Raw genomic sequence first — 27,098 nt, 5'->3', positions numbered from 1 at the left:
AAAGTCTCTGAAAATCTGTCACCAAAAAGTTATGCTTACTGGGGGGCTTGGCATTCAGAGACTTTTGCACGCCATGGTGCCAGGGTCATCTCGACGCTTGAAAAGTCGGCGACAGTCTCGTCCCGGAAGAGCGCGTACATTCGACCAATCTCTCAAGGATCGCGAAAACTTTCTGGAAGCCCTCGTCGAGCGAAAAACACAATCTCATCAATCTCGACGGAAGTTACCGTGAGTCGACAAATATTGTTGGTTGGATGATGCGAAGAGCAACTGCTCACTCCATTACAAGAACCTCATCAGCATGTCTCTTTTCTCGGCCTATGTTTTGCCCCTACAGCGACAGATGCATGTCACAAGGATCTGGCCAACAATCCGAGCATATCTATATTCCACCAAGACCCCTCCGGAACCACCACGTCAACTGAAGACCGACAGCATAACCGTTAAAACGAGAGAACAAAATAGACGTCTTGTTGAATATCACAAGGTTTATGACCGGAAATACCGCAAAGACAACCTTGACAAACGTCGAGAGGATTACAGAGTCTGGTACCAAGCACATTCTGACTACCAACGGTTCAGGGGCTATTTATTTAGACATCCTGTTTGGGCGCAGAAAGAGCTTACCTGGAAGACCCATCGTCTGATTGCAACCGAAGAGAGAGTGAAGCGTGCCTGTGCATCTTGTGGGCATCATGAGTTCGCAGGCTTGAAAATGTGGTGGGCAAGAAAGAATGAGAACCCAGACGCCGATTCGGTCGAGTATGATTGCACATATTGCTTTTACGCTATAGACCCCGAACGATCGAAGCCTGTCGGATATGAAGATCTCGCTTTCGGGGATATGCTTCTGGCCTTGCATAAGGCTCGTCGAGAACACGACAAGACCCTTAAAGCTAAGCCATCTCCCTCGTCTTCAGAAGATGAGAAGTCACGCTGAACATGTCAAACCATTCGGTTTTGGAAAAACGAGTTGAGTATATACTCGCTAGCAAGGTAGGTGGCGAACACACGAATATCAAAGCAAACGGGACGAGTCGAAACTAACACATTCATAGGGCGGAGATTGCACGTTTACTTTCTACCACGGCAAATCTGCTTGAAGAAGATACAGGATCGTGCTCATGCGCGCTCCCATCGCCTACATCTGGCGAATACTTGTGACAATGCTGTTATATCGGAAGACGGCAGACTCGGCGCCTCGGGTCCATGTCGAGAACGACGCATACCGGGCTAGTACCGAGATAGATCTCTCTTACTCTCTCCTAGGTATGCATCGGTTGTGATATTACGCAATGGAACAGAATATAGTAACTAGATAGAGGGAAGGGATGCACGGTATTATCGACCCTACTCGTTTCGTCGCCTGTTTCGCCTCGGGGTTAGGTAAAATCGACTAGACATAATATCATGTTGCAGAGAACTCATTCTAGTTTAGCATAGGCATTAACGGATAGATAATAAAAAAGGAAGAGCTAGCAGAAATATATACTCGAAGGAGAACGTCCCTTGCTTCACTTCATTATAATTCTGCCTTGCTTGCTCTGAAGTGTGCAAATGCATATTTTTCCACAACTGAATTCGACATTTGTCGCGAGATAAATCTCGTAGATAGGATCACGATTGAAGGATGACCTGGTCGAGCATTGATCAAGAAGAGACGACAGAAGGGGAAGACGTCATGACCTATGATTTGGTCTTTGGACAGACATGCTTGTTGCTAGTACACCTCGGGACCTCGGGCTGCTGGCAAATAGTGTAGCGGTCCTTTAGGCTCCGCCACTGGCTCATGATCAAAGCAGATAGATCAAAAATTGTACAAAGTACTCAAGTAGGGCGTTTGAGGAGATTGAAAGACAAATTTGATATACGCAAACGTAGCTATTTACAGCTCATTCTTTACTATTTGGGTAGTAACGGCAATGACTTGCTCAGTGATGGTCTGAGCAGCATTGTGTTGTTGTATCGAATCTTGCATGGCCTTGCTTTGATTGAGTAGGAAGAACAACAGCCACGTGGCTCCAAGAGACAGCGAGATTGCGACGATGGCGACTATAATGACCATCCAAAGCCAAGAAGGTATGGTTGGGGGCTCTTGAGGCTTCTTGTGCGGATCCGAAACTTGATCTAGAGATTCATCGAGACGAAGAGCCATTTGCTCCTTTGAGAATTCTCCTTGAACGCGCTTGCGACCATGCTCTCCCATCTTGCGAAGCTCAGCGGGATTAGGATGGGACAAAACGCGAGACATGACGGCCGCCCATTCTTCGGGCTTCCGAATGTCACGAAGCCAGCCAGTCTCGCCCTCAACAACGGTCTCGAGAGGACCACCCTCGTTGGCAGCCAGCACGGGAACCTGTGCGAGCATAGCCTCGAGGGGCACAATGCCGAAATGCTCATTCTGGGGAGTGTAGACAAGCAAATCGGCCGAGGCGAGAAGTGACTGCTTGAGCGTGTCCGGTACGGAAAGGAGGAAGAGGACTGATGTGTTCTCAGAAATTACGGAAGGATCAGGGAGAGATTTATGAGTCTCATGGGAGAGCTTGAAAGAGTCGGCTAGCTGTTGAAGCTCTTGGTGAGTGTTGACATTCTCCTGAACACGAGGATCATAGCCACCTGGCACATGTCAGTAAACGAGGCTGGATGGCCGGATAACAGGATACCTACCAGCAATTACCAACAGAGCAGACTTGCGAATCGGAGCATCGAGACTGGCAAAAGCCTTGACAGCGAGTGCCACGTCCTTCTTCTTCTCGAAGCGATTGATGCTCAAGATAACCTTTCGGCCAGACCACATTGACTTCTTCTGCAGCTGGTTGGCAGTCGAGGTATCAACACATGGATAGACGACCTTCAAGTCTCTCTTGGCCAGTCTCGGGAATACACGCTTCACAACGCCTCCAGTGAACTTGCTGTTGACGACAATGCCATGGCTGGAAGCAGTACTCCAGCTCTCGATAGCATTGAACGGCACCCTGTATCCCTTCTTCAGCACTGCGATGGCACCTTCTCCTTTTTGAGCGAGCAATTGATCCGGGAAATGGCAGTAGAACAGGATGCCGACGTCCGTGTACAAGAAGCGAAGGAGCGGTACGGCAGCACTCAGTTGGTCGACGAAGAAGTGCGTGGGTCTAAGGTGATCGAGTTCGTAGTTCCACAATGCGACAATGCAGACGAGATGTAGCTGCCTCAGGATGGCGCAGAGAATGGCGAATCGTCCGAAGATGCTCGAAGGCACAAGCGAATTACCGCGTACTCGTACGTCGAGGGTGCCTTGTAAAGTTTAGCCTACCTTCTCAGCCTACATCACGACCTGTATAGATGAAGACTTACCATCGCGGGCCTCTTCGAAACAATGGCCTGGATCGCAATGCGACGTGAAGATGGTGACCTTGTGACCGCGTGCTTGCAGGCCAACGGCAGCGTCAATCACCAACCTCTCAGCGCCTCCAATACCCAAGTCCGGGTGGAAGAAGACGATACTCTTCTTTTGTGCCATTGCTGATCAGGACAACAGACAGCCCATCCGACATCGTTTCGGCCACCCTGAAGCTTGTCGGCATCTGACTGACCCCGCTATATCTTTGTCTTGGCATCGACAGTCCGGGGTAACTCTTATTGCCGTTCAGCCTCGGCCCGTCCATGATGCTCCTTCATTCCACCGTCGCGACTTCCTGTTCTAATTAAGAATGCTTCGAGTTTGACTGGTCTTGGAACAACATGAGAATTCGCTGACATGAGTGACAACGCCCCTGATCTCTCCATCGTGGGTGACCGCCTCACACTACATCCTCCTGGTGTCATTCAGGACCAAGAAACACCTCTCCTAAGTTCATATGCACGCTTTCGTTCAGCTCCATTGGACTTTTTGCGAGAGGTTAGCTTACATCTCTCTGGCACTGGATGGCGCTCATACGATGACTTCATCGGTCGAAACATCTTCTACAATGGCTTCAGTAGTCACATCACAGCCTTGGTCCTGAAGAATCCTCGTCTGCAGGCCAAAATCTCCGAGCTGGCTCACAAGAGGCTTGATGTCGAGATTGCCGAGGGGACTCTTCCCGACCACAAGGTCGAGGATAGACGCAAAGAACTAGAAGCTCAGCTTGTTCAAGTTGCCGATTCATGGACTGATCAGATGATCTGCAAGATGGACAGCAGGCGGTTCATTCGTGGTGCCTATTACTTTGCCACTCAGCTTCTGACGAGAGCATATCACCAAGGTAACAACATCGTGCTGCAATAATACCTGCTTCTGTCTTGTTTTAATCGAGCTTGGGCCACAAACAACATTTCTTGTCTCACATACTGATCAAGCCAGGCATTCACGTTTCGAGCGAAGAAGTCCTCCGCCTTCGAAAGGTCGCCAAAGAAGCAGAGAGAAAGAAACAGTCCATCATCTTCTTACCTTGTCACCGATCACATGTGGACTATGTTTCATTACAGTTGATCTGCTATCGTCTTGGCCTCGCTCTACCAATCGTGGTGGCTGGAGACAACCTTAACTTTCCTGTAGTAGGGCCTTTCTTGCAACATGCCGGTATGTTTGAATCGACCAAAGACGTAATGTTTAGTACTGACCTACGGAAGGCGCAATGTGGATTCGTCGCAGTTTTGGTGATGATGCTCTATACACAACGCTCGTTCAGGCGTACTTGGATACGTTGCTACAAGAAGGCCACAACTTCGAGTGCTTCGTTGGTATGTATCATCTCCTGATATCTACTGCTTATTGCTGACACAATTATAGAGGGCGGTCGCTCACGTACTGGAAAGCTCTTGCAGCCAAAGTTCGGCATTTTGAGCTTCTTGCTTGAAAGTGTGTTGTCAGGTCAAGTTGAAGATGCTATCATTTGTCCTGTAAGCACACAATACGACAAGGTCATCGAGGTCGAGTAAGTTTTACCTTCAATGCTCGAGACCATGAATGCTAATTGAATGTAGCTCCTACATATCCGAACTTCTAGGACAACCTAAACCGAAGGAGTCTCTAGGAAACTTTTTGTCCTCTTCATCAGTCCTTTCTCTGAAGCTTGGTCGCGTTGACGTTCGCTTCCATGAGCCTTGGAGTCTACGCGACTTTATCAATGAGCAAAAGCTTCGACTTACCACTTTGCCACCACAAATGAAGACACCTGAGGATATTATTCTCAAACGCCGCCTTCTCACCACTCTAGGCTATAAAGTTCTTTCCGATATCAACGCAGTATCAGTTGTCATGCCCACAGCTCTGGTCGGCACGGTTCTTCTTACTCTTCGTGGGCGAGGAGCTGGCAAGTCCGAACTTGTGCGCCGTGTCGATTGGCTGACAGAAAGAGTAAAGAAGCAAGGCGGTCGTATCGCCCACTTTTCTGGACTACCCACAACTGTCGTTGTCGAGCGTGCGCTTGAAGTCCTTGGACAGAATCTAGTTGGAGAACACAGGAACCTGCCCGAGAAGACATACTACGCTGCAGATCGATTCCAGCTCAGCTTCTACCGCAACATGACCATTCATCTGTTCGTCTCGGAAGCACTAGTCAGCGCAGCTTTATACACCAAAGTCAAGCTTGGCGGAGGCCCAGAATATCAGAGCATTTCTTATAACGATCTGTACGATTATGTTTATTTCCTATCGCAGGTAAGTTTGTACCTCCTTTGGGTCATATTTGTGCTAACCATGTAAGCTCTTCCGCGGCGAATTCATCTTCCCAACAACACCCCTAGCAGAGAACCTCACCAACACATTGACTGGACTCGAGGCAGATAACATCATTGCCATCAAGAGATCTGAACACGATGGCAGCACGGTTGAATCGATCTCACTCGACGAGTCTGAGCGCCTGTCAGGCCGAGAGAACTACGACTTTTACTGTTTCCTGATCTGGCCATTCATCGAAGCCAGCTGGCTGGGCGCTATAAGTCTATTGATGCTCACACCTCCATCCACGAACGCCTCACAGCAGACTTCACTACCGCTGAACAGTGTCGTCACCCAAGCACAAAGGCTAGGCAAAACTTTGTATGCACAAGGCGACATTTCGTATCTTGAGGCAGTCAATCGTGAGACCCTACGAAACGCATATACGAGATTTGCTGAGAGTGGGATTATCTTCATCACTTCTCCGTCAAAGGACGGCAAGATCCCAGCTTCGGTCCGTCTGACGCCGGGGTGGTTGCCGGAAAGAACAGAGGATGGACAAATCAAAGCTCAAGGCAAGCTTTGGGAGTATTGCGAAAGTATCAGCAAAGCGAGAAGAGAAGGAAAGAACAGACGAGATGGTAATACAGTCATCAGAAGGATCTTTGGACTGGTGGAGCTGGTCGGCACTGAATTGTGGAAGGGTGCTGAGCCGTCCAAGGTTATCGCGCCCAAGACAGGAGACGCAGAATGGAAAGCCAAGAGGAGGGAGATTCGAACTGCACCGAAGCTGTAAAATCAAAATGGCAAGTCGTTTAAATATGTGTCATGATAACGTTTGATCCATTTGGCTTACGTTTGCAGCCTTAAGTCGTGACTTCCCCATTTGAGTATCGAGCAAGTTTGGAGGCATCAATCCGAAACCTTCACGAACTCTTCGATAACGCTCGACAGCATCCTGTCAGTAGCGTGGCAGACTACAAGCCGAACACACCTTCTCAAACCCCTCGATCCTACCCGCAATAATCTCATCCCCATTCTCAAATGGCAAATGCTTTAGTCCCTTCGTCTCCATCAACGCGTTCCTCAGGCTTCTCAATGACAAGACATCATCAGTGCATGGCTCCCCTTTTGCAATCATCGATCCATCCTTCGCTTGCACTCTAGCTTCCACAAGCACGAACCCGTTCCCTTGCTCGTCTCTCGCTGGCGTACTCCCCCGCAGGATATCGAATTGCTTTCGTGGATCTTTGCCGTGGAAGAGTCGTCGTAGTTCGCTCCAGATGGCGGGTTCGACTGGACTGTATGCGGCAGCCGAGGACGCGGCTGAAGCGATGGCGGAAGGGTTACGACAAACACAGATGGGTGTGGAGCGACTTGACGTCCGGCTTCGTGAAGAGGGAGGTATGGATTGAGCGTCACTGGTGCTACGTGGTGGACTAGCGGTGCCACTGCTTTGGCGACGGGGCGAGTCTTTCATGAATAAGTGATCGTTGTCGCTGGAGGTGTAGTCTTCGTCGTCGTCGGTTGCTGAGCTGTAGTGGGTGAGACTCATGGTGTGTCTTGCCAGTCTTGTGTGGTGGATATAGTCACCGACACTATCTTGCTGTTCGAAGGATGCTGATGATGAGGACGTGCTGCCAGGATCCCAGGTGAATTGTTTCTGTCGTTGGCAGTGGAGGCGGCGGGTTAGGGTGTTTGTGTTGCTGCTCTGTCTTCTTCTGTCCACGATTCTGGATGTTGTATATATATGCGCTGACATATTTGCGTGTGTTTTGTGAGTGTTTTGTGAGTGTATGATGAAGCTCGTGTATATATTTGTCTCCTTTCTTGCTTTGTCGCCTTGTCGCTTGCTACTCTAGCAAACAATTGTCCTGTTTCCTTTCTTCCCACTTGTCGTTCAGCTCGACCTGAAAACTTGAAGTAAACAGGGATCAAGAAACGTGCTTGCTGTTAAGAAAACAATGGAGATGCCACAAATGCGTCGTGTATGTTTCAGATGTCAAGAGTGGAGGTGAGAGCTTTGTCATGCGCACCCAGCCATTGTCCCTCTCGTCTTGTCGTGCAGCACGCAGCAGAGATTGGCTCGGTGAGTGGGCGGCTGCAGTGCTGGCTTCTCATGCACGATAACCGCCCTACTCCCCGCAGGGCGAGAAAGAAAAGAGGCAGAACTCGGTGTAACGCACACAGACAACACCGACAATCCAGCCCAAAGCAAGCCTTGCAACAAGAGATTCCACCAAGGAACCCCATAATTTGCTGACCACCACCACCAAGAAAAATGTGGTCGTGTGTTGTGTTTCTCCGTCCGCCCTCCCCCTTGATTTCCATTTGCTTGGGATTTATAGGCCCTCTACTTCCCATTCGCTTGGGATCTTGGAGATCCTTTGATCCCATTCGTTTGGGAAGACCCATCTATCCGGGACCTTGCGGGCCGTGGAATCTAGATTTGTCACTTTGTATGTTGTCGGATGGGACTGGGTCTAGGCCACACAACATATTGGGGGCCGAAATATTACATCTTTGGACATCTGCGTGTTTCATTAGTGGGTGTCATTTGTGCCCGGTTTGCGTTCATCTAAACGCATCTTACGACTTGATTGTTGATGCCTGAAGGCTGTACAAAGCCTTTGTTATGAAGTTTGTCGGACGAACTCGGTGCTTCCAGCCTACCATGGCGCTCTGGAATTGCGGTCAAAGATCATAATCTTCTTGTACTGCTGCTCGGAACGGACGTTGTCCAAGCATGTGGTCCTGCTTCATTCGAATATTCCCAGCGAACACCCTAGTGCAGAACATTGATAGCGAGTAGAGCATCTTCCAATGACAATTTGTGGAAGATCTGGCTGTCAGTGGATAATTCCGTCAAGACGGGTGGGCTCTGCATTGCAGCAGCCACTATACCGGCACATGACATTATTGAATGTCGGAGGTAAAAGCTCGGTTATGTATGGGATTCTTCGATGCATTTTCAACGCATCTACTCCAGTAGATAGCAAGCCGAGGTTTGCCTTGTTGTCGGTACTTGATAAAGGTGGCAGCCACTTGAGAGTACCGCAAGTAGAGACGCCATACCCGAGGTCGCAAGACACGCTGTTTGGTCGGAGTCGTTTCAAGATCTGCTTCGATGGCAGTCATGGCAATGTCGAAACCTCATCATCCGCATCATCGGATTTCGAGCCCAGACATCGTTCCATGGTGTCCAGGTCCAGGGGTACAGTAAACACATGGCTATGCACATGACATTGCCGTGCCGTTCACATCTGCTTGCTACTTAGAGAGGCGTTGTTTGTCTTTGAGACATCGGTTCTTTGGCACTTTCGATGTCGCATGACCTTGATACTTGGTGCTGCTCGACCGGCGATGGGTCCGGTTGAGAAGTCCAGATTGATGATGATTGTCGTTTGTTGACTCTCAGCTCAATCATCAACGCCATCGTCAATTGAATGTTTGAAGACATCGACGTGGACAGACTCCGTTGTTCCCATATTCCTTGTAGTGCTTTGACTGCAACTGGACATCCCACTGCACGAATCCACTCTGCGAAGGACTGTGCGGAGCGCAAGATACAGACCTCCGAAGAATTCTGCGACCGTCAGGAGATATTTGAAGAAGAGTTGGCAAGTATGAGCAAACAGCAATATCATTTGCGATGCCTTGGCAATCATCCTCAAACCTTACGTACAATCTGGAGTCGTTCGGACCGGACTCGAGGTGTGTTCGTGGCAGGACGGGCTTGATGAACCCTGTGCTCGACCGGCTCTTGCTCGCGGTAACAGCAGGAAGGACTCATTGACCAATTAAAGCATGGCAGAAATCATCGACTGCGGGGCTGGTTCGCGTTAGCGCGGCGTGGGGTCTCCGAGTCGTTGTGCCGGTTCTCAAGTGACCCCTCGGACCGCATTTTTCGAATGCCGTTTTGGAGGGCCGAGTGGCATGGACGAGCAGCCGATTCATCTGCCGTCGACTTTGTCCATGGGTCCATCAGCTAGTAGTAAAAGAAGTATATAGACCAAGCTCCCCTTGTCCTCCCGCATCTTCCTCTGTATCCTTAACCTCTCTCTCCCATCCACCATTTCCCTCCTCAAGCCTCTCAGAAAGTTGCCTCTCCAGCACTTTCTTACTCCCCGCATCCTCAAGAAGTCGCCTCTCTGTCCTTGCACTTCTCGCAACCTCCTACACACATCAGCCAAGATGTCTACCAACGCAAGATTCGACCCTAACTTCACTCCCTATGTCGTCAATGCCATGGGACCCGGCACTCCCGACCGTGCTCGTGTCGTCCTTGGTTCTCTGATTAAGCACATCCACGACTTCACCCGTGAGGTTGAGCTCACCCCCGCAGAGTGGATGATGGGTGTCGAGTTCATCAACTCCATTGGCCAGATCAGCACTCCCATCCGTAACGAGGGCCACCGCATCTGCGATGTCATTGGTCTCGAATCGTGAGTTTGACTGCATCCTATAAATCTCAATCCCAGCTAATCAATTCCCTACAGACTCGTCGACGAGATTGCCAACCGCATTGTTACCGAGCAGGGCATGTCCCCCACCTCCAACGTCATTCTCGGCCCCTTCTGGTCTCCCAACGCACCTTTCCGTGAGCTCGGCGACAGCATCATTCAAGACCACAAGGAGGGTGGCAGAGTTACATACATGCACGGTGTCCTCAAGGATATGGAGACTGGTGCTCCCATTGAGGGTGCTGTTCTCGACATCTGGCAGGCTTCTTCCAACGGCCAGTACGACTTCCAGGACCCCGAGCAGTCCGAGAACAACCTCCGTGGCAAGTTCAAGTCCGACAAGGATGGCAAGTTCAACTGGTACTGCTACCACCCTACTCCCTACTCCCTGCCTACCGATGGTCCCGCCGGTGTCCTCCTCAAGCTCATGGACCGCTCTCCCATGCGTCCCGCTCACATTCACTTGATGATCACCCACCCCGACTACGCCACTGTCATCAACCAGATCTACCCCAGCGACGACCCTCATCTCGACATTGACTCCGTCTTCGCCGTCAAGGATGATCTCGTTGTCGACTTCAAGCCCAAGACCGACGACCCCAAGGCACAGCTTGACCTCGAGTACAACGTCACCTTGGCCCTCAAGAAGCACCACCCCAACCCCAACTCCGCTCCCCCAGTTTCGTCATTCGAACGTTCAATGGGAACCAAGAAGCCCATCAACCCCAACCAGGCTGCTGCCAACCTGTAGAGGTGGAATACTCAAAAGCTGGAACTTGTATATGATGAAGAGAGCATACTTTTAACGATCTGACATTTGTTGAGAGATCCGAAAGGCAGGGGAGCATATTGTGCATATATCATGTGGTTGGATTTACAGAGGCGTTCTGGGACTTTTTACATCCGACTGGCCATTTCTGCCATCTTTCATGTTCGCTTTCTTTTTTTGCGATATATCCAACATGAAAATCAATTTCTTATTACTTCAAAACATGTCTCTAGCATCGCCGTGAGTTCGAACTTGTTGTTTGTTGGATACTGCCTGCTCGAACATGAACGTGAGTTTGGCTGAACCTTGCCCTTTTCGTCGAAGTAAGTCTTGCTAGTTGGACAAGCTTGTAACACCACTTCCAAGTCTCGATACAAACACTGGTCCAGATCTGTTTTGGTAACAGAACGATCCAACTGATCAGAATATGCGATGAAATTGGGCAAAGTGTCTTGTCCGCCTTTGCGAGAAAGAAGACTCCGACATGTCTCCGCATAATCAACGGCGGAGACTTTTCGGACACTTCTTTCGGTGACATCCTACAATGCTTCGATATATAAAAGCTTCATTCTGCTTTCTTTTATTCTCTTTAGCAGCTCAGCATTACTTGACATCTCGACAAACTCGATCACTGTCTTCGAATCAATTCACAGCCATGAGTACAGAGCACAATGATCTCACGGCTGCTAACCGTGAGGCCTGGGAGTGAGTACCTTCTTCCACTTTCTGTTGATGCGTTTAAGATGTTATGCTACTTTGATGCTTATCTGTTGCCTTTCTCCCTGTTCTAAGCTCCTTGGTGTCTGCTTTTTACCATCGAGATTATGATATCTCGTGCATACCATCTCACAGACATTGCACAATTTCTCTCGTCGTTCGTCATCAACAATGATTGGCTCGGAAACATAGTCGATCTTCTTTGCTTCTCACTATCTGCTGGATCAAAAGGAATCTGCTAACAAGTGTTCTAGTTCCAAAGCAAAAGAATACGATGCAAAGCCATGGCAAAAGAAGATAGCCTCCCAAGTAGCAGAAGCCTTGAACTCCCACGCCGACTGGCTAGGCGCAGACTGGGCTTCTGCCTCAGATCAAGAATGCCATCTCCTAGACTACGCATGTGGAACTGGCAGTGTGACTAGAGTCCGTATCTCCTTCCCTCTACCGCCCTGCTGTTCAAACACTGATATCAAATCATCAGGCTTTAAGCACACACATAACCCACGCCACAGGCATAGACATTTCCTCCGCCATGCTCTCCCAATACACTTCCCTTCTCTCCTCCACCCACCCATCCCTTGTCCTCAAAACCTCCGTGGCAGATCTCTGCTCTCCAGACCCCCAACCCTCAATCTCTGGCCCCGAATTCCACAATTTCGACATCGCAGGTGTAGCTCTAGGATTCCACCACTTCGCCAACCCTGCAACCTGTATCGCAAACCTAGCTTCCCGCTTGAAGAAAGACGGCGTATTATTCATCGTCGATTGGTTGCCCAACAAAATTGCTCCCGGCGAACATATCGGACACGCACACGCTCATCCTGATTCCCATGACCACAATCACAACCACAATCACGTCAAAGAGGAAGAAACAGAAGAGTGGAAGAAGATGAAAAAGACCATCAAGACTAATGGATTCACTGAAGAAGATATGAGGAAGATATTTGAGGAAGCAGGGTTTGAGGAGTTTGGGTTTGTGGTGTTGGGGGAGAAATTCGTGTTGGAGATGAATGGGAAGAAGGTTGAGAAGACTGGGTTTATCGCTAAGGGGAGGAAGGTTTAGAGGAAGGAGAAGAGGGGAGTATTGTAGGTAGGACTAGATCTGACAGATGTGCGGAGTCTAGGTATCGATATTTATGTTTCTTTTTTGTTACTATTTCTGCATTTGGTTGGTGGTTCTTGCTATGTGTTGCTCCTTCCTGTGCATGTGTGGGCATGTGCCTTTCCGTTAGTCTCATATCTGCCCTTATTACTTCGCACAGCTGCCTCAACCTCAACAACGCAGCGGTGGTCTAGTGGTCAAGACAGCACACAAATATGTCTTGCAAACACAAGCACGTAGGGGAGATCCCAGAGCTGAGCTCGTTATTTCCCTAGCAATGTGGATATCGTGGGTTCGAATCCTACTCGTTGCATTTATCCTTTTTGCTTCTACAAGTCACAGCGATGTTGGACAGAGGAGCGAATATTGTGCTCGAATCTTATTCATGGTGTGGAAAGTCTTGATTGAAAAAGTGTCCAACGTAATTGGATTTGTTCAGATCGTAATACCATCTATCTCTCCATCCTCCGCATGCTTTTTGTAGGGAACCGGAAAAATAAGTCTATAGGGATGTGCTTAAGCCAGGGACTTGAGGTCGGACATACCAAGACGAGAAGCCTCCTCGGCAAACAGAGTCTTGATCTCCTTTGCGTCGGTCTTGCCGTCAATCTTGCTCTTGAAGACAGCAAGGTCGTCAACCTCGAGCTTGGCGATCATGGCATCAACATCGTTGAGGGCCTGGTCGATTTGGGAAGCACTGACCTCGCCCTCGGCGAAGTAGTTGCCATCCTTGACGGCACCACGAACGACACGCTTGTTCTTCTTTGCGGCGTTCTTGGCAGCCTCCTTTGCCTTCTTTGTGTCGGCCTTTGCTGCCTTGTCGGCCTCCTCCTTCTCCTTTTGCAGACGGGCCTCCTCTTCCTTGGCCTTTGCTGCCTCCTCGGCGAGTCTGGTGGCCTCGGCCTCTCTTTCCAGTCTCTTCTTGTTCTTCTGGGCGTGCTCCTCCTTCTTGAACTTCTTGATACGCTCGTCGAGACCGAGGCACTCGTCGACCATTTGGCGCAGACGCTGGTTGTCCTCGGCCTTTCTCTTCTTGCGGGCGTTGTTGTTCTTGCGTTCGACGTGACGCTTCTGGTCACGGTTCTCGTTGTCATCGGGGACATCCTCATCGAGGTACTCGAAGGTTCTCCAGCTGTCGAAGTTGTACCAGAAGTTGTAGAAGTTCTCGACGTGCTCGCGAGAGCTGTTCTCGTCACCGAGCTTGGGGACGGGCTGGGTTTTGCTGAAACGACCCTCGGCCTTGAAAACGTTGCTCCAAAGCTTGTAGAAGTTGCCCTTCTGGGTCTGCTTCTTGCTTGGGGGCTCGACCTCGGCGGCCTCATCAACGGAATCGAATTGGCGACGCTTGACGGGGTCGCTGAGGATCTCGTGGGCTCTCTGGATACATTTGAAGAAGTTGTCGTCCTCGTTACCACCAGCAGCGGCTCTCTTGTCGGGGTGGTGCTTGAGGACCTTTCTGCGGTGGGCCTTCTTGATTTGCTCCTCGGTGGCCTTCCAGCGGTACTTTGTTATGCCGAGAACGGCGTAGTGATCCTGGCTCTGCGTGGTTGTTAGACGTGGAATCTGAAGAATTTGAGATTGTGTTACGCACCTTCCAGTCCTTGGCCTCACGGGCAAGCATGGCAGGGTCTTCGGGCTCACTGATGTAACCAGCATCCTCTTCCTCGACCTTCTTGACGTTCTCCTGGGCGCGGATACGGTCATCCTCGGAGAAAGTGCGCTTGTGGCGAGTCTGAATAGGGCGTTAGTCGGAGTCGACAATAGTCGTATAACAAGGTCAATCGTACTCTACGGGCGTGGGCCAGGAAGTAAGGGCCGACAGGCTCGACATTGCGGCGAGCGGCAGCGGAAAGCTTGCCAACAGCCTTGAAGTCCTTGTCGGCGGACCAGCCGGCAGGGAGGGTAGGCAGAGCCTTGTTAATTTGAGACACAGACATATTGATGTTGATATGGACTGAACAACAGAGGGAGCGGCATCTCAAAATCTGCTGAAGACTCTCGAATTTTTGGTCCGGGGAACCAAAAGCCTTGGCATGCATTCGCCGTCCAAACCTCCATCATCTGGACAATAATTTATTCCAAGAAACAGTCAAACAATTCCTACACCTTCGAATTAGAATAGAACAACATGTCGTCACAAATCGTCCCTCACAACAAGACTGTCGTCCTGTCAACATATCGCAACCTCTTGCGCGCAACCCGCATCGCCTTTCAAGGTATCTACCACCAACACTCGACCATCCAGACCAAGTCACTAACACAAGACTTCTTCCAGGCGACCAAAGCACATTATACAACTCCCGTAGATTCGCACGAGACTCATTCGACAAGAACCGCGGAGTCAAGGCCGGTAGCATTGAAGCAGAAAAGGCCGTCGAACATGCACAAGGCGTAGCCCAGATCTTGAGGGAAAATGTAGTACAAGGCGCGACCGACAAGGAAGAATCGGGAGCTTACAGTGAGTCCAGGCCGCTCCTAAATTTGACGACTAGAATCCGACGACTGACACGACCATCACGAATTAGAACTGCGCATTCACGAGCAAACCGAAAAGGGCGACAACGAGTCTGTCAAGCAGTTCAAGGGAACGACAAAGTCTTTCGCCGAAGTCAAGCGATGCTCCCTGATTTGATATGTAAAAATATATGATACCCCTCTCCTGTTCAATCCATGAGCTCAAGACTCTCAAGAAGCTGCACAAAGCCTCAAACGCCATGCTGTTCTGCCCAAACGCCAGGGACCTTCCTCCTTCTCCTTCTCCTTCAAACCAAGACGAGCCTACTCGCCTGCCAAACTTGCGTATTGCACATCCTCGGATCCAGGTGGAGGTGCGACCAGGTCATAATTGTCCGTATTGGCAGATGGTCCAGCTGCGGAGGATGAAGGTCCGGCAGCGATTGCCGGTCTGGTAGACGAAGCTGCTTTGACGGCTGCGCTTGTCTCCCTTCCAGCTCTTGCATTTGCCATACGAGCGTCTCTGTCCATGTTATCCAGCGTCTTAGGCCTGCCCCATTGCACCCTGAGTGGCACACCCTTAACCACAGCTCTTCCTTGACATGCAGCGGCTGCTGCCTCGGCTGTGTCTCTGGTCATATAATTGACGAATGCGCAATGTGATCGGTGCGAGCAAATGAGCGAACGAAGAGCTCCAAATTGTGAGAAGAAAACGCGGATCTCGTGCTCAGGGAGGTCGTCCTCAACACCAGTGACGAAAAGTGACATGACGTGCTTGGCAGCCGGAGGTAGAATGTCTTGCGGTTGCGGTGGCAGAGCTGCTGTGTTGGGAAATGGGCGTGCTCTTGATGCTCCCTTGACAGGGCGTGATGGAGGTCCATATCCTGCTGGTCTCGAATCCTTTGTGCGAATGGGTCCAGGTCTGGCGGCTTCTGATGATGGTCCTTCGAGCATCTTTTGTCCTGAACCTGACGCAGCACCCTCCTCTTCCAATCTTCTCTGCTTCTTGTAGTGTGGCTCACTCTGGGCAAGTCTGCGCAGCAAATCCCTAGCCTTTTCATCCGTCTTGTCGTATGCCTCAACAGCTCCTCTTCCTTCCTCGATCTCTTTCTCGTGATTTTGAGCGTAGTATTCTCTGTTGATCTCACTGTTCGGTCCAGGTGTGATCATCTTCAAAGCGGCATCACGCACAACGATAGGAAGTCCAAAGCTCAGATCGAGCATACAGCACTGACAGCAATTCTTCAGTCTTGCGCATGTTAGGCAGAGGTTCGTTCGCTTTTGACGGGCGGTGCGGTCGGTCTTCCAGCGGAATACTGTAAAAGGGCGGGTGCAGATTTTGCTACGTCTTGTTAGTTGGAAGCTTTGCAATGAAGGGGCTGGAAAGGACTCACCATTCAGCACCATAATCTTCTTTCAAGACCTGGACATATGGATTGTCGCCGAGACACTTTTCGCAAGCCGAGGGCATGTCGGTAGACTCCCATCCTGAGCGGTTCAAATCCTGCTTGGGAGGCATTGTGGATGGTGGATAGAGGCGACGAGAGTGGAATGATCAGGATCGCGTAGGCTTCTAGATGATTCTGATTCACTGTGAAGGCGACGCGATAAGTTGTGTGTACGGAGTCGAAAAAGTGATGGTTGCTGTATAAGCAGAAGCTGAGGCGCGAATGCCAGTCGCAGAAGCAACGAAGGTGACGCTTTTTGCCAAGACCTGACCAGCACCTCCGTCTTCTCTCCGCAATTCACAATTCATAACCTTAAGGGTCTTTTAGGACTTGACGGCTCCTTCTCACATGGAAAACGTAAATCGCTGATCATGATGGCATTCGAAACATCCGTGTTGAATGAGGAGAAAGCTGTACAGCGTCTCCTTCAATGACGACAATACATCTCTCATAACATGTTTCAAGACTCAGTGACCACAATTCAACAAACGGAACCCACGGATTCCAGAATGCATCTTAAGCCGCAACGGAAATTTGGGTGAGGACTCAGAGACACGCTAAGAGCAAGCCAATTGGAGATAATGAAATTGCGCGCCCCCAGAGGCAGGACCCCCGCCGCGTCTCGTACGATGTTTATGGAAAGAGCCACCCCTTTATAATTATTTTAGTGCTGCTGCCATTTCTTTGCCCCAATCCCGCGTGCAGTTGTTTGCTTCTCTTCTTTCCCTCCATCAACCCTTCTCTTCGCGCTCAACCGCATCTTCAATTGTACCTTTTGTAGTGTCTTTCTCTTCTTCTACAAATACCCCTTTTCTTTCGACACAATGGCTCCTCACTCGCTCGAGCAAGAAGACCACAACCGTGATGCTGCCTTCAACAAGGTCATGCACGGTAGCTCCGCCCAGAAGAGAGGTGGTTTCGCCGCCATGTTGGGCAAGGGCGCAGATGGCCAAAAGGCCGCTGTCGACGAGTACTTCAAGCACTGGGACAACAAGGACGCAAAGGACGAGACTCCCGAGATCAGAGAGGTGCGTGAATTTGGATATCTCAGCTTCCCAATTGACATCATACTGACCTCCTGTAAAGGCCAGAAGAGCCGAGTACGCAACCCTCACCCGCCACTACTACAACCTGGCTACCGACCTTTACGAGTACGGTTGGGGCCAGTCCTTCCACTTCTGCCGTTTCGCATTCGGCGAGCCTTTCAGACAAGCTCTCGCCCGTCACGAACACTACCTCGCCCACGTCATGAACCTCAAGGACAACATGAAGGTTTTGGATGTTGGTTGTGGTGTTGGTGGCCCTGCCAGGGAGATTGTCAAGTTCTCTGGCGCAAATGTTACTGGTCTCAACAACAACGACTACCAGATTGAGAGAGCCACCCACTACGCTGCTAAGGAGGGTCTTTCGCACAAGCTCGACTTTGTCAAGGGTGACTTCATGGTATGCTCTACCCGAGATTACAGCTCCAATGCCCAAAACTAACACAATCCCAGCAAATGGCCTTCCCCGAGAACACTTTCGATGCCGTCTACGCCATTGAGGCTACCGTCCACGCTCCTTCCCTCGAGGGCATTTACTCCCAAATTTTCCGCGTCTTGAAGCCCGGCGGTGTCTTCGGCGTTTACGAATGGCTCATGACTGATGCTTACGACAACGACAACCCCCACCACCGTGAGATCCGTCTCGGTATCGAGGTCGGTGATGGTATTTCCAACATGGAGAAGATTGAGGTTGCTCTTGCTGCCATGAAGGCTGCCGGTTTCGAGCTTGAGATCAACGAGGATCTTGCAGACCGTGACGACCCCTACCCCTGGTACTGGCCTCTTTCCGGTCAGCTCAAGTACATGAGCAGCATCTGGGACTTCCCCACTCTTGCTCGTATGACCAAGGCTGGTCGCTGGACCGCACACAACTTTGTCGGAGCTCTCGAGAGATTTGGCCTTGCCCCCAAGGGTACCCAGAAGACCGCCGACTCTCTGGCTGTCGCTGCCGACGCTCTTGTCGCTGGTGGTAGAGAGAAGCTCTTCACCCCCATGTACCTCATGGTTGGCCGCAAGCCCATGAACGCCTAAACGACGGATTGTTTTTTTCTTTCTTGTTTCTTTTTTCCCCCCTAACTTCTTTTTGAATACCACTTACTAGAGAACCCCACATGTTTTATTAATCCGGCTTTGGAAGGGAAAACTACTTGCATGGCGAAGAGGGAGAAATACGGCATACAAAAGAGATGCTGTTACCACATTTTGTCTAGAGGTTGGCGCATACCAGAGAAATAAATGTACAATTATGTTTTAAACGACCAATCGACTGTATATCCTGTTTACATGTACGTGAGAATGAGCAGTCGAAACCAGAAACATCTCTTAAAATGGTCCATCTGCTAGGGCAAGTCCAATATGAAAAGGGTGAAAGGCAGAATTATCATGCTCGTTTCTGGCAACAGATGGATAGATTCAGGTACCCATCGTGCGATGATACCGATGTCAATGGCAAAGTTCGCGTGGTGCATTCAGAGATAGAGGTGTCGAGGAGACTGAAAAGCTCTTTCTGATGAGCTACACGAAGCATCGAGGCAGACAATATCACTCAACAACAGGCAAAAGATGCAAAGGTAAGACATTATGATTGACAAGCTATATAAACAGGCGGCCGCAATGTTGAATGACGACAACGCCATGCACCGAACAATAACATCCATCCATCAAATACCTACTTGAATAGAAAGTCAGCAAAGGAACTTTCGAAACAGCCATCTCGAAACACCACCCATGTGATAAATTGTGATTTGGTTACGCAAACTCAGAAAGCCGTCTTACTCAAGCCCTTCCCACCGGCACCGAAATCGTCCACCCAAGACGAGTGAACTTTCTCAGCACACGGAAGCCCCATTATACCTTTTTTCCATTCGACCGAAGCCAAACTACTAGAAAGGTTTGAATTGTAACTCCACAACCCGTCATCCCTGGACTTAAAACACAGGTAGGGTATCGGGGAGGGGGGCTCGGCGGGTATAGGTAAACTTCATTGAATGGATTGACTAGTTGTCATCATTGCGTTGTGGGGGAGGGGTGATGTGGTGTGGTGTGTTGTGTTGAGATGAAGGGAAGAATAGCTTACCCTTTGATGTGTGCATGAGTGCGCGTGTCTGTGAGTGCAGGAACCACCTGTCTTGAATGCTTGTTAGCAAGATTGATCATCAAGAGTTGTTGATGATGGATGTGAAGAAAAGCCAAAGGTGAATTTGGATCAGACAGGTAAGCTTGGTGTATGAGTATCCGCATAATTTTCTTGGTAGCAGAACTGAATAATAATACAATCATCTTGAAAACACCTTTGGCTAGGTGGGGGGGAAGGAAGTAGAAAAGTGAGTAGCGTACCTTTGGCAGTGTTCAAGAATTCTTCCGCCCCGAAGCGCACGACTTTTATGCGAGGAGTGGAAGAACTCTCATGCCTGTAAAGACAGATGGCCAAGCCAAGTGAAGAAAGCAAGAAACTAGAAAGCTTTGCGCAGGTCAGCACATGTTTTTCATCCAATATCAGGTGATGTGTGAAGGATTGATGAGGATTGTGGTTCAGATGGTAGTGCATGTTAGTTTATGGCTCAGGAAACCCCGAGGGTTGATCGCCAACTAGTAGTGTTGGGTTTTCTTCCTAACCAGTGGTGATTGTGGTGGTGAGAAACTTACACAAAAAAGAAGAAGAAAAAGCGGCAAGCCCCCAGCGGTCTCGCATGTTGTTGAAAGAGTTGCGCGCGCGTGATGGCAGGTGAGGGGTGTGAAGTGGAAGGAAGAAAGTTGGAAAGCTTTGGTGAAGAAGGTTGTAGCAGAAAATTCGAGCTTGGGCCATGCACGTCGGCGTCACGCATCTTGCCGAAGTTGGAGCAGGAAGGCAGTTCAAGAAATCATCGAAAGAGACATTTCAGTCAATTCAAGTCAACCACCAGACATATATCCGTTCACCATGGCCGACCGTCGTCGTACCAATGCGCCTGCAGGAGGAACCTCTGCACCCGTCTTCGTTCCTACACAAGAATCGACATCATCACAGCGACCAGCTCGCCAACGCCCATCATCTGAGTCTCGTAAAATCTTCCTACAAACTGGTCTTGTACCTTCTGCCTCTGGATCAGCATACTTGGAACTCCACCCTTCTACCGATGCTGCAAGAACGACCCTGGTAGCTCAGAGCGGCACCCTCAAACTCACCTGCACTGTCCACGGTCCGCGACCACTTCCTCGTACCGCTGCATTCAGCCCGAACCTACTCCTCAACACACACGTCAAGTTTGCGCCGTTCGCTAGTCGCCAAAGGAGAGGCTATCTGCGCGATACTGCAGAAAGAGACCTGGGATTGCATCTGGAGACTGCGCTACGAGGTGTGGTCATCGGAGAGCGCTGGCCTAAATCCGCCGCCGAAGTCGTCATTACGGTTTTGGAGAGTGAGGAGGATGACTGGTGGCGCGATGATGATGCTAGCAAGAAGAACATTGGAGGCGTTGGTCTCATGAATGTCCTTGCTGGTTGCGTCACTGCTGCGAGTGCTGCCATCGTGGATGCCGGAATCGACTGCGTGGACCTTGTCTCAGGCGGTGTTGCTGCACTCGCTGGTGAAGGAAAGGGAGAGCTAGTTCTGGACCCCTGTCCGAGCGAACACAATGATTTGCGCGCTGCTGCTGTAGTCGCACATCTCCAATCAAGAGACGAACTCACAGAGTTGTGGGTCAAGGGTGATGCTGGTGAAGGCTTCGAGACACTTGTGGATCGCGCTGTCGACGCTGCAGGTCTATCGAGAAGCGTGCTCGCTGAAGCCGTCAGGGAAGCTGCCGAGGTTAAGATCGGTTCTCAAGTCGCCGACAATGGCAAGCAAGAGGTGGTCAAGGCTACCGATATTGAGATGACAGGATGAGCCACATCAGCATCTGGTAATGACAGACCGAGATTAGGCAGGATTGGATGATACCACGAACCTTAGCATAAGGTCCTTCCCAACAAGTCCGAAGATCCACCAGCAGCCAACACTGAATTCCAGCCGCCCGAGAAGGCGTCGACTACAGTCTGAAGGAAAAAGGGGACGACCTTCCAAGCGACATTATCACGGGAATTGACTCAAGCGATAAGAACCCGATCCAAATTCACGAGTGGACGAAATCACCGCGTCGAGGCAAGATGTTGAAGGAAAGGGCAATTTTGAGGATGCCGGATCTATGCCAGAAACTGGCCACACTCAGGGGGTTGAAGAGAACACTGCTGTAACATACGCCAATCATACACCGTACAAAAGTCTTTAACCTAATCTACCAGAACCAATCATATTGACCGTAAGCCTCTTGAGTACAAAATGTATCATGACATCCCAATTGTCGGACCCAGACCATATCACCAAGCCAGTTCTCACCATCATGCCATACGACCTCTCGGCAGTCTAGGCGGTCCAGCAGTTGCTGACAACTTGATTGAAGGAGTGCCTCGCGATATAAAGACGTTGTTACCAGGTCTTCCTGAGATCGGCGTTAACTCGTTGTCAAAGGTAGGCACCGTCTCAACAACAGGCAAGTCCTTTGGCGGGTCCACATAATAACTCTTCCTCAACATAAACACCTCATTCTTGAACAACCAACTCGCACCCAAGAATAAATCCGTCTTCTCATTGGCAGCAGGACTGGTAATCCCATCGCCAATTTCCAACACCTCAAATTCAACCTTCTCATGCTGTTTCCTGAACTTGCCAGTCTGGAATGTGATGGGTAGGATGTAGTTTATGCTGACCTCGCGGTCTTCAAAACTGCACACCTTCTTGATCAAACCCACACCTAGGTGATCGCGAGGAGGAGATTCGAGGTATTTGGCTGCTTCGTAGTCGTCGATTTTTTGCAGGCTATATTCGAGTTTGAGTTTGCGGACAAGGGCCATGGTTATGAAGTTTGCGCAGGCGCCTGTGTCGCATTTGGCCCAGACTACTACTTCTTGGTCTTCGCCATTGCGGACGATAAGAGGGATGTGTGTGTGATCGCCTCCTTCCTGATGTTGAGGTTAGTATGGCTTTGTAATGCAGATATTGAGAAAGTGTTGTACCAGTGCTGAAACAATGTCGCTAGCTATTTGGAGAGGCTTCTTGTGCCATTTGTCGACGATGTTTCTGATAATGTCTACTTGCTCGGCTGGAATGCCAAACGAAGACTCGGAATCAGACAGTGATGGCGAGTCGTCGACAGAAAGTGCGGGTGTCAATTGTTGAGTATCCATGATCGTGTGTTTTCGGGATTCTTGATACTTGTGAATTGGTGTGTATATTTTGCAATATGAGTATCAAACTGGTGCGAATTGAGCAAAACAAATAGGTTGGGAGTACCTCCTTCTTGACAACCATGTCTTAAGTATTATTACCTATAGAATCCTCTAAGCCACCAGGCACAGCCGTCTTTCATGTGCTGAGGCAGTCCATGGCGGAGCTCACTACGACAGCCCTCTATTTTGATGGCAGCTTTCTGCGAATAGCGGCCAAGTCCTGGTGGAATGCAATATATTTTGCTCCACGAAGGACGCGACATGTCGGGTTAATCAGCACTAAGGCAAGCCTGCGGGCAGAAAGTGCATTGGAGTGGGCGTGCACACCATACTGTTGCTGAGTATTCATCATCCCGCGTACCTAAATTAGGAAAACGATCCCATCATGCAAGTCGCGCCTTTCCCTTCCTTCACCGGTACTTCCTCAACCCATCACCACTCAGGCGACGAGGCATTGCTCTTGGCAAGCAGAACATCAGCCTCTCTGGCCCTAGTGATATGCGATTCGCTCATGCATGACATGTCCAATCAAGTGCTTTATTGCGAGGTGGGGCGGTACTCATGCAGGTAGGCTGGGTTCGACGGAGAGGAGAGAACGCTTTGCTTGTGTGACACTTTCTTTCTCCTCTCTTTCCTGTTTTTCATGCTGCCGGAACATCTCAACAACGCCTCTGCTATTTTGACGACTTCACGATCGCGTATCAAAACCTCCGCCACCAACAATGGCTGGCGAGTACGAGCTTCCGGTTGTTGAGCCTTCTGGACCTGGAAAACCGAGGATCTCAACGAATGTTCAAGCTGTCGGCAAAGACTCGAGGACCAGTTCTGCCGCTAGCTCTTCTGTTCATTTCTCGCCCATCTCGTACAATACATATAACACCGAGTCCACTTTTGTGTCACCAGGCTTGCTACGTCAGAACTCGGTTCGCGAACGACCAGCACTACAAGGCTATCCTAAGCTAGCAAGATTCATCGGCGAGCAACCTGGGTTTGCAATCTTTCGTCGCTTCTCCGAACTTAATGCGCGCAATCTATTATATCTGCAGGCGGAGCTGCTTGATATCGAGGAAGAGCTTTACGAGACTGAGATTGATGATCAACGTGATCAAGATCTGAGGCAGCTGCAGTTTAGCATGCGTGGTATTCACAACGGAAGAGCAGCTCCAGAAGGATCAAAAGCTCGTAGCCGATGGAAGCTGTATGAGGATCAGCGGAAGTTGTTGAAGGAATACAGTAAGTACTACCCCTGATCAACCACCTCTGCGGCAGTCCTCTCCCACATTCTCGGCATGATTAAAGCTTGCCAAATACTGATACAAACTCCAAGATGAGGTTCTCATCCAACAACACAAACTTTACAGCCTACCGCGACCTACCAACGGCGAAGTGCGAGGTCTCCGAGAATTTATCTGCGATAGTGAAGTCCATGGTCACAACAGCGATCAAGAATGGCTGCATCATCCTGAGAATACGATCTGGAGTCTCAACGTTGATGAAAAAGCCAAGTACGAGACTGATCAGCAACGAGCCAGAGCTCACGAAAGAGCCAAAGCAACACAAACCGATCTTGTCAGTCTATCTGGTCACATTGCACCCGATAGCTTTACAGAACTGGTCCGCAGTAAAGTGGTCAAACGGTTCCACGTAATGTTTGGACGTCGCCTACTGGAGGAAGATGCAGAATTTGGCGGACACATGTATAGTGGTGCAGCACTGGAAAAGTTGGCCTTCTACATCAGCATCCTCTTCGCATCACTGCTCCCTACCAGCAGTATCATCGCTCTATACTATATCCCCGTCCTTATCTGGCGCTTGATTTTTATCGGACTCTGGAGCGCGACTTTCAGTGTTTGTTTGGCATTCTTCACATCGGCAACCCGGATTGAGATCTTCACGGCGAGTGTGGCGCTTGCATCTGTTCAAGTTGTATTTGTTGGTACGAATGGTGTTACTGTTATCCCTGCTAGTTGATGAAGGTTTTTTTGATGTTTGATTTCGCAGGTACGAACTAATGATCTTCTGGATGGGTTGGATTTGGAGGTTGATGGGATTTATGATGGTGATGATGATGGAAGGCTATGTGCAATGAGAGCAATGAGAAACGAAATTTGTCAATATATCCAAATGCTTTAACGACGGCTATGAATCAGTCTTTTCAGAAAGGAAACCCCTCCCTCGGACATCTCACCTCCATTTGTGAAAGAATATGGGTTGACTCGAGGTGAGTGTCCTTGATCAATTTTGGCCGAAAAAGGAAAGCGCGCTTCATTCGAACAAAGGGTCGCGTGCAGCGGCGCGTCGCCTTCGAGTGAACCTTCCCGATTCTTTCCACTTTACGCTTACCAGTTGCATAACACAAACACCTAATCAATCATGGATAACGAACTCTCAGATCCCAGCGACTGGCTAAACACATCGCTACCACCCTTCTCGGCACTCGAAAACTCACTACGATGTCAAGTGTGCAAGGACTTTTACACGACGCCAATGGTCACGACATGCTCGCACACCTTCTGCAGTATATGTATCCGTCGCTGTCTTTCTGTTGACGGCAAATGTCCAGCTTGTCGAGCAAACGATCAAGCTAGCAAATTGCGCCGTAATTGGGCTTTGGAGGAAGTCGTGGGCGCATTCAAGACGGCGAGGCCTGTTGCCTTGGAAATCGCGACAAAGGACAAGAAAGAGAAAGAAGAAGCCCCGAGTCGACCCAACAAAAGACGGAGGACCGAGAGAAATAGTGGAGGCAGCGACTTGACAGTACGCACTACACGGAGTAAAAGCAAGAGGACGCAACAAGCAGACCAACAACCCGCCACTCTCGACGGAGCAGACGACGATGGCAGTGATGCTGAATGGACTGAAAACGGCGGCACCCAACCAGAAAGAGCCCAAACACCAGACGACGGTCTAGTAGCCTGTCCAATCTGTCAAACACGCATGAAAGAAGAGACCGTCTTCAATCACATCGGCACATCAGCTTGTACCTCTCCATCCCAAAAGCAAAAACAACCCCCACGCAGTACTACCACAACGAATCAAACGCCACAGCCGTCAGCAACCCCAAAACCGATCCCAGATCGCCTCGCCGAATTGAACTACTCCCTTCTCAACGACAAAGCCCTCCGCAAGAAACTCGCCGAACTCGGTATCCCCTCCACCGGTTCAAAAGCACTGTTATCACGCCGTCACACAGAGTGGGTGAATCTCTGGAACGCAAACGTCGACGCAGGTGCTCCACGCACGAAACGAGAACTCCTAGACGAACTCAGAAAGTGGGATCGTTCTATCGGTCGCGAGCCAGATCAATTCGGAACAAGCAATCAAGTCATGAAGAAAGATTTCGACGCAAAAGCTTGGAGTAGTGGAAACAAGGATGATTTCACGAGGTTGATTGAGCAAGCGAGACAAGGGAGGAACAAGCAAAAGGCTTCAACACAACCAGAAGATGGTGAAGCAACCAAGGAAACAGAAGCCCAACCAGAGGAGAAGGATCAAGCCGCCATGCAAGTCGATCAACCAGAACCAGCACACCTCGAACCAGAAACCGATTTACCAACTGGCTACCACGATGCCACCGTCCCGCAAGAAAACTTCCCTGATATAGATCATCCACCACCATCAGGACAGCGAGTGGACCCTCCGCCAAAGCTGTCTAAAGAGACCTCGTTACCTGAGAAGTTTGGAGAACCTGGTCAAGCGATCAATATGTTTGAGGTCTCTAGTCATCCTGTTGCTGATGTGGAGACGATGCATGAAGGTGGTGGGCATTGATCAAGAGACTGTTGAGATTTATTATGTACACAAGAGAAACGCTTTACACGCGTCTCAGGGGCAGATGGAGCTTGCTGTTGTGACGAACCCTTCGATAGCGACAGGAAGAATGGACATGGTATTGCTGTTTCTTGCTGAGAAAGTTTTCAAAGTGTGATTAGCTGGAGACGACATATTTCTGAACGACATACCACCTTACCGATTCCGAGATGCTGAATTCATAAGCTTCAATCATGTACGATGATACAGATGCGAGCAGGTCTGTTCAATCGATCAAACAACTTCATCGTCCGCTCAGACCACTACCTATATCTTTATCCAACATTCCCTCTCTTTCACTCTCACCTAAAAGTATTAGAGGATCTTGAGCATATAAGCGAGTGATAGATGTACTGTAAGAACTACCAAACCACCCAGTGACAGCGCGAGCTATTCGAACAAAGTAGAAGCAATCAATCAGACGACTC

At 49.8% G+C, this 27,098-nt stretch overlaps 15 protein-coding genes across 15 annotated transcripts; 10 read left to right on the top strand and 5 right to left on the bottom strand.

Annotated features, from left to right (window-relative positions):
* The first annotated feature begins 144 nt into the window (after positions 1–144).
* On the top strand, positions 145–1,402 carry M438DRAFT_344765 (uncharacterized protein). Its single transcript, XM_029905294.1, has 3 exons — positions 145–996; positions 1,059–1,269; positions 1,330–1,402. Exon 1 carries the CDS (start codon positions 302–304, stop codon positions 938–940), a length of 639 nt encoding a protein of 212 aa, XP_029761628.1. The 5' UTR covers positions 145–301; the 3' UTR covers positions 941–996; positions 1,059–1,269; positions 1,330–1,402.
* Positions 1,403–1,885: 483 nt separating this feature from the next.
* M438DRAFT_373838 (mannosyltransferase) lies at positions 1,886–3,499 on the bottom strand (the record flags this gene model as incomplete). The annotated part of the gene is made up of 3 exons (XM_029908455.1): positions 1,886–2,616; positions 2,668–3,273; positions 3,334–3,499. The coding sequence occupies 3 exons, from the start codon at positions 3,497–3,499 to the stop codon at positions 1,886–1,888; spliced, it is 1,503 nt and encodes a 500-aa protein (XP_029761627.1).
* Positions 3,500–3,736: 237 nt separating this feature from the next.
* M438DRAFT_354509 (acyltransferase) lies at positions 3,737–6,416 on the top strand (the record flags this gene model as incomplete). Its single annotated transcript, XM_029906959.1, has 6 exons — positions 3,737–4,223; positions 4,322–4,540; positions 4,591–4,701; positions 4,751–4,895; positions 4,945–5,620; positions 5,667–6,416. The coding sequence occupies 6 exons, from the start codon at positions 3,737–3,739 to the stop codon at positions 6,414–6,416; spliced, it is 2,388 nt and encodes a 795-aa protein (XP_029761626.1).
* A 165-nt stretch (positions 6,417–6,581) lies between these two features.
* M438DRAFT_271857 (uncharacterized protein) lies at positions 6,582–7,382 on the bottom strand (the record flags this gene model as incomplete). Its single annotated transcript, XM_029900511.1, has 1 exon — positions 6,582–7,382. One exon carries the CDS (start codon positions 7,380–7,382, stop codon positions 6,582–6,584), a length of 801 nt encoding a protein of 266 aa, XP_029761625.1.
* A 1,582-nt stretch (positions 7,383–8,964) lies between these two features.
* On the top strand, positions 8,965–9,398 carry M438DRAFT_195696 (uncharacterized protein). Its single transcript, XM_029899299.1, has one exon. It carries the CDS (start codon positions 9,067–9,069, stop codon positions 9,358–9,360), a length of 294 nt encoding a protein of 97 aa, XP_029761624.1. The 5' UTR covers positions 8,965–9,066; the 3' UTR covers positions 9,361–9,398.
* Positions 9,399–9,652: 254 nt separating this feature from the next.
* On the top strand, positions 9,653–11,075 carry M438DRAFT_295000 (aromatic compound dioxygenase). Its single transcript, XM_029901864.1, has 2 exons — positions 9,653–10,065; positions 10,120–11,075. The coding sequence occupies exons 1-2, from the start codon at positions 9,815–9,817 to the stop codon at positions 10,832–10,834; spliced, it is 966 nt and encodes a 321-aa protein (XP_029761623.1). The 5' UTR covers positions 9,653–9,814; the 3' UTR covers positions 10,835–11,075.
* A 432-nt stretch (positions 11,076–11,507) lies between these two features.
* On the top strand, positions 11,508–12,632 carry M438DRAFT_271901 (S-adenosyl-L-methionine-dependent methyltransferase; the record flags this gene model as incomplete). The annotated part of the gene is made up of 3 exons (XM_029900514.1): positions 11,508–11,557; positions 11,824–11,992; positions 12,051–12,632. The coding sequence occupies 3 exons, from the start codon at positions 11,508–11,510 to the stop codon at positions 12,630–12,632; spliced, it is 801 nt and encodes a 266-aa protein (XP_029761622.1).
* A 445-nt stretch (positions 12,633–13,077) lies between these two features.
* M438DRAFT_316993 (DnaJ-domain-containing protein) lies at positions 13,078–14,608 on the bottom strand (the record flags this gene model as incomplete). The annotated part of the gene is made up of 3 exons (XM_029902726.1): positions 13,078–14,210; positions 14,263–14,403; positions 14,459–14,608. 3 exons carry the CDS (start codon positions 14,606–14,608, stop codon positions 13,188–13,190), a joined length of 1,314 nt encoding a protein of 437 aa, XP_029761621.1. The 3' UTR covers positions 13,078–13,187.
* A 215-nt stretch (positions 14,609–14,823) lies between these two features.
* M438DRAFT_252579 (uncharacterized protein) lies at positions 14,824–15,285 on the top strand (the record flags this gene model as incomplete). Its single annotated transcript, XM_029899663.1, has 3 exons — positions 14,824–14,887; positions 14,947–15,129; positions 15,197–15,285. Coding segments are annotated over 3 exons (336 nt in total), but the record flags the coding sequence as incomplete, so codon positions are not given.
* A 164-nt stretch (positions 15,286–15,449) lies between these two features.
* Positions 15,450–16,644, bottom strand: M438DRAFT_271491 (uncharacterized protein; the record flags this gene model as incomplete). The annotated part of the gene is made up of 2 exons (XM_029900486.1): positions 15,450–16,467; positions 16,520–16,644. 2 exons carry the CDS (start codon positions 16,642–16,644, stop codon positions 15,450–15,452), a joined length of 1,143 nt encoding a protein of 380 aa, XP_029761619.1.
* Positions 16,645–17,192: 548 nt separating this feature from the next.
* M438DRAFT_316985 (uncharacterized protein) lies at positions 17,193–18,761 on the top strand. The gene is made up of 3 exons (XM_029902725.1): positions 17,193–17,601; positions 17,660–18,016; positions 18,070–18,761. The coding sequence occupies exons 1-3, from the start codon at positions 17,398–17,400 to the stop codon at positions 18,646–18,648; spliced, it is 1,140 nt and encodes a 379-aa protein (XP_029761618.1). The 5' UTR covers positions 17,193–17,397; the 3' UTR covers positions 18,649–18,761.
* A 1,775-nt stretch (positions 18,762–20,536) lies between these two features.
* Positions 20,537–21,481, top strand: M438DRAFT_373829 (exoribonuclease family protein; the record flags this gene model as incomplete). The annotated part of the gene is made up of 1 exon (XM_029908454.1): positions 20,537–21,481. The coding sequence occupies one exon, from the start codon at positions 20,537–20,539 to the stop codon at positions 21,479–21,481; it is 945 nt and encodes a 314-aa protein (XP_029761617.1).
* A 178-nt stretch (positions 21,482–21,659) lies between these two features.
* On the bottom strand, positions 21,660–23,063 carry M438DRAFT_294983 (uncharacterized protein). The gene is made up of 2 exons (XM_029901863.1): positions 22,648–23,063; positions 21,660–22,593 (listed from the first exon to the last, which is right to left on the bottom strand). The coding sequence occupies exons 1-2, from the start codon at positions 22,816–22,818 to the stop codon at positions 21,973–21,975; spliced, it is 792 nt and encodes a 263-aa protein (XP_029761616.1). The 5' UTR covers positions 22,819–23,063; the 3' UTR covers positions 21,660–21,972.
* Positions 23,064–23,807: 744 nt separating this feature from the next.
* M438DRAFT_255025 (uncharacterized protein) lies at positions 23,808–24,768 on the top strand (the record flags this gene model as incomplete). Its single annotated transcript, XM_029899702.1, has 2 exons — positions 23,808–24,093; positions 24,188–24,768. Coding segments are annotated over 2 exons (867 nt in total), but the record flags the coding sequence as incomplete, so codon positions are not given.
* Positions 24,769–25,199: 431 nt separating this feature from the next.
* M438DRAFT_344752 (DNA repair protein rad18) lies at positions 25,200–26,961 on the top strand. The gene has a single exon (XM_029905293.1). It carries the CDS (start codon positions 25,234–25,236, stop codon positions 26,629–26,631), a length of 1,398 nt encoding a protein of 465 aa, XP_029761614.1. The 5' UTR covers positions 25,200–25,233; the 3' UTR covers positions 26,632–26,961.
* Positions 26,962–27,098: the final 137 nt, after the last annotated feature.

Source organism: Aureobasidium pullulans (genome assembly GCF_000721785.1).
Source record: "Aureobasidium pullulans EXF-150 unplaced genomic scaffold scaffold_7, whole genome shotgun sequence".
In the NCBI taxonomy this organism is placed as follows: Eukaryota; Fungi; Ascomycota; class Dothideomycetes; order Dothideales; family Saccotheciaceae; genus Aureobasidium; species Aureobasidium pullulans.
Note: the sequence above shows the minus strand (reverse complement) of the source record. Positions and strands in the feature narration are given on the sequence as shown.

Excerpts from the sequence above, each read along its gene's own strand:
- M438DRAFT_344765 (XM_029905294.1), top strand. The coding sequence starts at position 302 with ATGTCTCTTTTCTCGGCCTATGTTTTGCCCCTACAGCGACAGATGCAT.
- M438DRAFT_195696 (XM_029899299.1), top strand. The coding sequence starts at position 9,067 with ATGTTTGAAGACATCGACGTGGACAGACTCCGTTGTTCCCATATTCCT.
- M438DRAFT_295000 (XM_029901864.1), top strand. The coding sequence starts at position 9,815 with ATGTCTACCAACGCAAGATTCGACCCTAACTTCACTCCCTATGTCGTC. Across the intron at positions 10,066-10,119 it reads GATGTCATTGGTCTCGAATC|ACTCGTCGACGAGATTGCCA; the intron begins GTGAGTTTGACT and ends AATTCCCTACAG.
- M438DRAFT_316985 (XM_029902725.1), top strand. The coding sequence starts at position 17,398 with ATGGCTCCTCACTCGCTCGAGCAAGAAGACCACAACCGTGATGCTGCC. Across the intron at positions 17,602-17,659 it reads AGACTCCCGAGATCAGAGAG|GCCAGAAGAGCCGAGTACGC; the intron begins GTGCGTGAATTT and ends CCTCCTGTAAAG. Across the intron at positions 18,017-18,069 it reads TTGTCAAGGGTGACTTCATG|CAAATGGCCTTCCCCGAGAA; the intron begins GTATGCTCTACC and ends ACACAATCCCAG.
- M438DRAFT_294983 (XM_029901863.1), bottom strand. The coding sequence starts at position 22,818 with ATGGATACTCAACAATTGACACCCGCACTTTCTGTCGACGACTCGCCA. Across the intron at positions 22,594-22,647 it reads GCGACATTGTTTCAGCACTG|GAAGGAGGCGATCACACACA; the intron begins GTACAACACTTT and ends CCTCAACATCAG.
- M438DRAFT_344752 (XM_029905293.1), top strand. The coding sequence starts at position 25,234 with ATGGATAACGAACTCTCAGATCCCAGCGACTGGCTAAACACATCGCTA.